The following is a 10,000-nucleotide window of genomic DNA, read 5'->3' as shown; positions in this document are numbered from 1 at the left end:
TGTGTATAAGAGACAGTTATTATTATTATTATTATTTATTCATTTATATTTCAGACTGATAGTGATGGTTGTGTAGGGTGCGGCGATCCAATATCGGACCGTTTCCTCTTAAAGGTTGGACATCATTCCTGGCACACGGGATGCCTTCATTGTTGTGTGTGTGCTTGTAGTCTAAGTGGTCATCACAAGTGTTACTTCAAAGACGGACAGGTGTACTGCAAGATAGACTATGTCAGGTATGTTTTTCCGAGGTCTCTTATTAAAATGGTTCCGAATGTAAAAAGTACAAAAGCGATAATTAGTCAACAGGCTGTTATTTCAGTGGGCCTACATCCCTGGCTGCCAATCTATTTTCTGTCTCTTATACACATCTAGATAATTACCGTCATTAAGATTATAATGTCTACCTAATATTATATTGGGTTGATTTTACAGTAACTTAACGACCTAGTCATCAATTAATTATTTGGTAATTAAAATTGATGTAGTCGCAAGGTTCAATCGTCAAAAACTGCATTGTCGGCCTATTATGTCATTGTCACAGTTCCGTTTTTTGGATTCTATTTACAACGAGTAGTACCATACGTTACTTTTTCTCGTAATTGGATAATTAATACGTTTTAATAATATGGCAGGGTAGTAGTATTACAATAGGAGTGAGACTGGAGTCCAGTGACCTTCCTAGTCCCGCCTCACCTATAAAAGTCACTAAGCCCCATTGTATTCGATTCAATAACAGTATTACTTACTCAAAACATCAGATCCATACAGCTTTGGCTACTACGGGACTGGTATGTCTAGAATGTATTTGGTCAACCTTACTTAGAGCGGAGCTGAGCGAAAGGATGTTGGCTTGAAAGACCTGCAAGAACGTACGTTCACTGCCTATCAACTATGGTTTCCAAGAAATTATAAGAGGAAAACGAGTACAATACAAATTTAAGCCATACACACACCCACACACACACACACATAGATATTATTAAAATGAAAAATACTGAAAAAGAAATGATAAGCAACAGCTAAAAAAAGTAACGTAAGTAAATAGCCAGAAATAAAAGATGTTTCGGACAACATTAGTCCTTCCCCAGTGGCGAATGTGAGAGGGTATAAAAGGTCAGATAGTATAAAGTGAGAAGTGATGCAAACATATTTGATATATATTTATATATATATATATATATATATATATATATATATATAATCGATCTAACAGCATCGACTGATTATGTTGTCTATAGTGAGTGTATAATGTATTTACCATCCAACATTGTACGCTCAGTATTTCTTTCCATTTATTTTAGAAATTGTTCTATCATATACATACATACATACATACATACATACACATATATATACATATATATATATATATACATAATATATATATTTTCTATATATATATATATATATAATATTTTAAGTCTTACATTTTCTGTCACAAATTTAAGGGTATCTTAATCATACATAGGTCTTTTTTCACTAAATGTATATATATATATGTATATATGTATATACATTTTTAATTTTTTTTTATTTAGAACATTTTTAATTATTTTTCTTAGAACTCGATATTAATGTATAGGCCTACAATATTTATATATACATAATATATATATTTTCTATATATATATATATAATATTTTAAGTCTTACATTTTCTGTCACAAATTTAAGGGTATCTTAATCATACATAGGTCTGTTTTCACTAAATGTACATATATGTATATACATTTTTATTTTTTTTAAATTTAGAACATTTTTAATTATTTTTCTTAGAACACGATATTAATATATAGGCCTACTGTTTGCTTGAACTTTAAAGTTTGTACAGTAAGTGGTATATACATTATTAGGAAATAATGCGGGGTTGTTTTTTTTTTTTTAACAATACGTTACTTTCCACTGACATCAACATTTAAAGTAATGTGCTTTTGTAGAAAACGTAGCATTCCTGAGTTACACACCATGTCATTCAACTAGCAGTTCGCAAAGAATGAGCCAAAGAAACACCCATGAACTCGTAATAGAAGTGTGAATATGTAGATGGTCTCCCATTAAACAAAAGTATGAGGCAACTGCAGTAGGACAAAACATAATAAAAAGCCTGTCTTAAAAATAAGACAATAAGGGGAGCGATCAATAGAGTCTTATGTAATTACGTCACAGTGATTGACAGTTAGTACTTCTTAGCAAAAGTGCAGAAGACGCCACCAAGGCGTGGTTTCCCATTGGCTGATCTAAAGTTGAGAGTTTTCAATTGGATAAACCCACACGACACGAATGATTGTGCCTGGTGGTACAGGGACGAAATCTGTACGATAGTTAACTCAACCACGTTCTAAGGCTTAACTTATTCTTGCGATCATACAAACAACAAATGAAGATACGTAATCGTAGCCCCGGTTGTATCTTTTCAGAAAAATTTGCTAAGGCAAATTTAACAAGTAAAATTGGCCCAATGTTGGGTACTATAGGCAACAGAAATGTGATTGTAAAGACTGAGCCGGGATCTGTCGAAGATTTTACCAGCGACGACGAAAGTATGTCGGTAAGTTGGCAGAAATGTTAAATGTGCAGACACAAGAGACTAAAGAAAATATATATAAACTGAATATAATTTATAAATGTTATATTTTCATTCTATTTAAAGAATTATAAAAACAAACACTATGAGACAGCAAATATATATATAGATAGATAGATAGTTAAGAATTAACATCTTAAATAATCAAATATTTGACCAACCAATATTTTTATATATTTTAATGATATTTTACTTGACTCCTTATGCTACTTTAGGCCTGTGTTCTCATCGGCATCTTAGAGCCGAGCCACTAGACAGTGATCTATTAGGTTTACCGTACGTTATTGTAACGTAAAATTTTTAATATCATATCATATATATCATGGATTTATGAGAAATTACAAAATTGCAAGTTGATATGTAGACTTTTTATATAATATACATAATAGGATGGCCGTTGATTCACGGTCGATCGCTCGAAATGTGTGTATATTTACCTAAAACAATAGAATGGACAGTACTTTGTAATTTCTTATATCAATATCAATTTTAGTTATTTATTTTACTCTGTGAAGTTATACTATAGTCTATTTCTTCCAAGTGAAAATTAACCAACAATTAAAACTGAATGTGAATCAGCATTGCCCTTATATGAAAGCTAGAAAAACCCATATTTAAAATGAGACAGTTATAACATATAGGCTTATATAACAATTTCCATATTATCATCACAACATTTATTGTGTACATTGTTATAATTTATTATTTTTATATTTATCATCATCATCATTATTATTATTATTATTATTATTATTATTATTATTATTATTATTATTATTATTACTATTATTATTATTGTTATTATTTATTCATTTATATTTCAGACTGATAGTGATGGTTGTGTAGGGTGCGGCGATCCAATATCGGACCGTTTCCTCTTAAAGGTTGGACATCATTCCTGGCACACGGGATGCCTTCATTGTTGTGTGTGTGCTTGTAGTCTAAGTGGTCATCACAAGTGTTACTTCAAAGACGGACAGGTGTACTGCAAGATAGACTATGTCAGGTATGTTTTTCCGAGGTCTCTTATTAAAATGGTTCCGAATGTAAAAAGTACAAAAGCGATAATTAGTCAACAGGCTGTTATTTCAGTGGGCCTACATCCCTGGCTGCCAATCTATTTTAGTGGGCACAAAATGTTCATATCCCATAATTTAATGCAGTTGACAAGTTGGGGGTGCTGTTGTCAAGAGAGAACACATCTACCTCGGCCTCATTATGACTGGAGTTGATGTTTGTCACCCGCTCAGAAATCGCACTCTTATGAAAATGTTTTCAAAATCTCTTAGTTTGAAAATAAGAAGTAAAAATTCATTATAAATATTTTCGAACAATTCGGCATTCTCCTGGGTGTGCATTATCTATTTTGGGCTGTCTCGAACATTTGAGAACACTCAGTAAACATAAGCTGTATCGCGAAAGTTATATGATTTTTTAAAAATTAGGCCTCAGTTTTAATGCAATCGATGTTAAAATTGCGATAGGCCTATATATTCAGAGCCTATAGGCTTGAAGGAATGTTTTAAATTTAAAAAGGTTATAATTCAGGAGCCTCTTGCTTAGACAGAAACATGCATAGCTTATCTTGCCAATATTTTTCCTATGTTTTGCCAGGAACTTATATGTCTAAGGATATTTTCTTTGCTTGGTAAGCAGTCTTGCAAACCTCAAAAATGTTTACTAGTCTTGCCCACCCATATACATTTGTGTCAAGACAACTTGAAAACCAGAGCAGTGTGGTAGTATAAAATATGAGAGTGAAAGAATGTATTTAGACACAACAACGAACTTTTAAATGTTCTGAAGTGGTGGGGCAAATCAAGGCTGGCCATGACAAACTATTCAATTCCAGGGCTCAGAGCACCAGTAGGCTTTTCCAACCTTCATCCATTTGAAGATGATAAACAAACTTAATCATAGTTTTGACCAGGATCATATGCCACAGAAACAGTCTTCAAATTAAACAGATTTTGCTAATTTAAAGAAACATATCGGTTGACTAAACTAATTTCGTATTTCATATAGGAATAAAACTATAATCAAAATTCAATAAATGGGTATTTGATTTTCTCAATAAAACCATATGCGCATAAATACCTATGATTCAGAACACACGAAAAATGTCATTACAGTATACAAACTAATTGTGTCCATTCACCAAAAAAAAATATTTGCCTATGTAGGCCTAAGTATGACGCAAATTGACCAACTGGCATTCAACCAACACCATCCTTGAAAGAAACTACACAATGATTATACGATGCCCAAACTAGATGCACGAAGGCTACTCTTTTGTTGTACGGACAGTTTATAAGGGTGCATATTACCCCCTCTCATTGGCCAGGCATTTCCTCACAAGGCTATCACTCTGGATTAACGATCTTAAACTAACACACGCTAATTGATTATATAAAATAATATCAATAATAAAATCGATGGTGATCGACCAGTGTTTCTATTGCATTGAAATGGTGGTGAGTGGTATTTAAACAAAATACTCAATTCGCATTATTAGTCACTAGTTAACCTCCACAGTCTTTGCTTTAATCTCTTTTAATTGAGCAAGTACTCTCGGTTATTTATAGAGGAGACTTAATATACAACAATGAATACCCCCATCTAAGGCTGTTGATTGGAATTAGGGTGCTAATGATTTTCCTTAAGGCTGATGAAACCGATTATCTAAATGATGTGTTGATATAACACGTTGGCCACTTAACTCTAACAAATCGTTTAATAAAGTTAATTTGTATAGTGGGATATGCGGTAATTGAGTCGTGTCCAGTACTTTGGAGTAATCTTTTCACGTCGATTTTGGTATCAATCCTTAACAAAATAAAATTTCATATAAAATCCTAAAAACTAATTTAAAAAAAAGAAAGAAACCTGCTAAAAAGACAAACGTTATGTGGATATCAATCAATTACGATGGACATTATCTGAATAGGAACCTAACTTTCAAAACTATTGTACCAGTTGTAATCGTTCATGTGGTCTGCATTTCAACTGTACGATAACAAAGCTCGAATACCTTCATGTTCGTGCACATTCGCACTATGAATCTGCTGTAATTTAATAGGCCTACGTAGGTATTCCCTCTATAGTATAGTATATCACTCTAAGCTTTAGTAGGTCTAAACTATTTGTTAAAGTTATAATGTCCTAGTAGGCATATTTCTAAAATTTCTTATTTTTTGAATGTCTTCTCAGGCAGTATGCCTATTACTTAATGTTAATAGATTTCTTACTGGTTATCTTACTTAATTTTTGTCTGTTTCAACAGGGAATTCGGGACAAAGTGTGCACGGTGTAAACGAGGTATACAATCTAGTGACTGGGTCCGGCGAGCCAAACATTACGTGTTCCACCTGGCCTGCTTTGCCTGTGACAACTGCAAACGCCAACTTTCGACGGGAGAAGAGTTTGCCATGATGGACAACAGGGTCCTTTGCAAAGCACACTATATGGAAACCGTCGAGTTGTCGATGAAAGGCGGGTCTGGGAGTGATGGAGGTAATTATAAAAATATATATTTTTTCTCCTTCACCGGCACTCAGACCGAGTGGAATTTGTGAATATGTGGTTAACTTTTTTATGTCATGGGTTCAGCTCTTGGAGAAAATGTAGGAATTCATCTATCACTTACACCCACACTTCAGTACTCGTAAAGATACTTGTTTAAATAGTTGAGCAACCAAAACCCCAGTATGAATAGCTTGATGAACGGGTCGTCATCATAGTGGTATAAAAACTCTTAGACAATGTTTGACTACCGTAATCACCCTAACATCACCATAGTTGAAGGTTTCTTTATTTGACAGTTTTAGTCACTATATTAACAATTATAGACCTACATAGTACGTGACCTAATAAGGCGAAGGTGCCATCATTTTATAGCGGCCTATAAAGAAATATTAAGATTACTCAAATTATCCTGTATATAGACATTATATCATTGTCATTGATATAGGCCTATACTATGCTTTGTTATTGTTGCTGTAATACTGAATATAATCTCATTCTCTCTATGATTATTGTTTCAGAGGGCCTTACTTAGGTATTTTAGTAATTTCCAATTGTTTAGTTGTTTGTGTTCAGTTAATACATTTTAAGTTCGTCCGTTTAATTACAAACCACCAAGTTATTGTCTATACCCTTTGTGCTTGATATTTGCTACGTCTACACCAGACTCATTGTTGTAACCTTTAATACACCCAATAAAGGCTGTCTCTTATACACATCTAGATGTGTATAAGAGACAGCATAAAGATAATCAAAAATATGTTGTTTCATGTTTGCAGATAGCTCATACGATTCGTCATCTGGTCAATCAAGGATGCTCCACCGACCAAAGCGCATCCGTACGACGTTCTCAGAGGAGCAGTTGGAGGTGCTGCAGGCAAATTTCCAAGTGGACAGCAATCCTGACGGCCAGGACCTGGAACGGATCGCCACAATCACTGGTCTAAGCAAGCGAGTAACCCAAGTCTGGTTTCAAAACTCGAGAGCGCGCCAAAAGAAATATCAATCCCGCGGCGGGCACAACGAAGGATCGCCTCCAAGTCGTAAGTTAACTTGATTTTTTACATTAAAAATGTGCGTAAGCCTCTATAAATGATCTGCACTCATAATAAGCCTTTAATAATAATTCAATTTTTACCGCGCCTTCTTCAAAATGGTGAAAACGTTGATTGGTCAAATTTAATTACCTCTTGAAGGCCCTTCTGCTGTGATCAGTCATACACAGAGCAATCCATAAATACAATTACAGAATATTTTGGCGAGAAATAAATCGGATTAATTGTGTTGGCATGTACATTGCGATAGTCATAATTACGTTAATTATTGTCGCGTATGTTAATCAACCAAGATTTTACATGAAACATGTCATAATGAGTGTATAAATACATCAGATTGTATAAGACTGAAATACCATATACATACATTATAGTCCCGGAAGGGGTTGTACTAAACAACCAAAATCTGTAAACTTTCTGTTTTCATCATTAAATGAACATGATGATGGTTTTGTATTTTCTGTTTGTTTTTTTCAGTATTTTTCATAATAAATAGAACTAATAATTACGAGTCAAATATACTTACAACTAATTTTAATTTATTTTCCAGCTCCACAATCTCCGTGTGTTAAGTGCGGGCATACATACTGCGCCTGTACTCACGTAATGCTTTGTTCTCCAAAATCGTAACGTCTTTTATGTCGTCAAACGAAACCGTTAACTTGAAAAAACAGCAACTATTTACAGAATACACGACGATCCTGGTGCTCAACGTATATTTTATAATTATTTATGCGTTTCTTAGAATTTATTGAATATTCGAAGTGATCAGAAAGATACCATGCCATGTTAATTAAATAAGGTTTATCTTGTATTTAAGGTTATAAATGTATAATCCTACAAGAAAATATTAATTAATTCATTAGGGTATTTATTAATTTATTCATCTATCTATTTATTCAAAGAAGGTTTTCATTGGCTTCATTCAGTACAATTGTTCGATCTTCCATAAGTCCCACTTTTACACAAAGAATGAACATGTAGGCCAACAGATCATTTTGTCCGAACAAATGTACTTACAGGTTATTGCCTGTGTGTGATCGAAATATGTAGTCATGTGTAGTAAATTTCGGAGCAAAAACATGCACCCTGGTAAAGGAGGATCAACTGTATTCTAAGTTCTGAGTGATATGTATAACATTGTATAATTAAGGGATTTTCATGACCGGTTACTTTGATATTTCGAAACATGTTTAAAGATAAGATATATGTATTCATTTTTAATTTATTTAGTTTTTCTGTATTTGTCTCTTTGGTAGAGCTGGACAAAATTATTTTAAAATATATATGTGCAATAAAAATAGGATTTTTTCGATTAAATACAGAAAACCGTTACCAAATATATTATAATATTCATGCAACCGACTGGATATTAACAATCTTTGTTTGCAAATGGTCATGAATGTGTTGTTCCCTATCCTTAATTATGCATGCAGCAATGAAGTACAGTATATACACATGTTACATAACATAAATAGTATTCCTGTATTTATGTTACTATTACTGGTTTCTACGCATGTGTTTGAATGGAGTTTGTGTATGCCTATATTTTTTTTCCTAAATTTCCGTTCCTTAATGCTTAATTTTTATAAAAAAATTCTCATGTCATTTTCCATTTTGTTCATTTTTTAATTTCTATTTTTATTTACTATTTATTTTTATTATTGCTATTTCTCACTTAAATGCTACCAACCATATGGTACAGAAAACAACTCAAAAATGCTTTTGTTTCGTTACTAATAATATTATTATTAGTTACTATTCATGATATTATTATTATTATTACTAATATTCATATTATTATTAATAGTTTTTAGGCTTATTACTTTTGGTAATATTTTTGTTCATTGTTTTTTTTTTTTTTTAATATTTATATAGTTATTTTTTAATAATACTAATAAGAAGTATTATTATTAAATACACAAAATATTTTAAGATATTTCTTCCCTGGATTTTTGGTGGATCTCATAAGTGTTAAGTGTGACACCTATTAATGTTCAGGCTGTGTAGTATGGAACGCCATACACGCTCGATAACGTTTTTGACATCCTAGTTTTAAACTAAAGAACAAATCTTATCTTACTTTTTCGGCACTCAAGATTATCATTGGGAAAAAGTTTCGAATATGCAATCAACTGTTGGAAACAGCTTGATGCGAATTAATATATTAAGATTAGTCATAGATTGTGTAAATAGATATTACGATATAATAGATACTGTACGAAAATTATATTGGTGGCCATAGGCCACACGTATGTAAGTAAATATTGTTTTGTATAATGTTGGTGTGTATTATTGTTATTAGTAGGCTTGCGCTGAATAAATGTTGAAAGACGTTTCCTTATTGAACTCATGATTTGTGCAATCCTTGTTTTTTTTTAAAATTAATGTGCGACACCTTTTTTCTTAATATACTTTAATAAGAGTGGTGTGGTTAGTGTTAATTTAATATTCTGCATTGTTGTTGTAAGTTGTCACATTCATAAATCTATATCTGATCTATAATAACAGGTCTATTGTATAGTAGTACTATACAACGCTGTACATTCTGTGAGGTTTTAATTTTGTTTAAACACAAGATAAATAATCAAATAAACAAATGATAATAGCATAAATTATGAAAAATGACCCAATAGTCACCATGGTGCTTATAATAATTACTTTGTTTAGAGGCTTCAATGCGCGGTGTATATTCGAAAGAGGAGGCGCTTAATCATTAGTGGTGCTTTTTAATTATCATTATATCCTAAAAACAAGACATCCCACAAACATGATTACGAGCCTTTTAAAAAAATTACATTATAAATATAATATAAAAAGGGAAAAAAATAATTGCT

The 10,000-nt window shown here is 32.3% G+C and overlaps 1 protein-coding gene across 1 annotated transcript; it reads left to right on the top strand.

Moving 5' to 3' along the window:
* The first annotated feature begins 2,250 nt into the window (after positions 1–2,250).
* Positions 2,251–9,519, top strand: LOC117101170 (LIM/homeobox protein Awh-like). Its single transcript, XM_033241055.1, has 5 exons — positions 2,251–2,550; positions 3,411–3,592; positions 5,870–6,099; positions 6,888–7,151; positions 7,714–9,519. The coding sequence occupies exons 1-5, from the start codon at positions 2,380–2,382 to the stop codon at positions 7,791–7,793; spliced, it is 927 nt and encodes a 308-aa protein (XP_033096946.1). The 5' UTR covers positions 2,251–2,379; the 3' UTR covers positions 7,794–9,519.
* Positions 9,520–10,000: the final 481 nt, after the last annotated feature.

This window comes from Anneissia japonica, unplaced genomic scaffold (assembly GCF_011630105.1).
Source record: "Anneissia japonica isolate Jap-2015-1 unplaced genomic scaffold, ASM1163010v1 scaffold7766_len575116_cov191, whole genome shotgun sequence".
In the NCBI taxonomy this organism is placed as follows: domain Eukaryota; kingdom Metazoa; phylum Echinodermata; class Crinoidea; order Comatulida; family Comatulidae; genus Anneissia; species Anneissia japonica.
The sequence above is the reverse complement of the archived record's forward strand: the minus strand, read 5'-3'. Positions and strand labels throughout refer to the sequence as shown.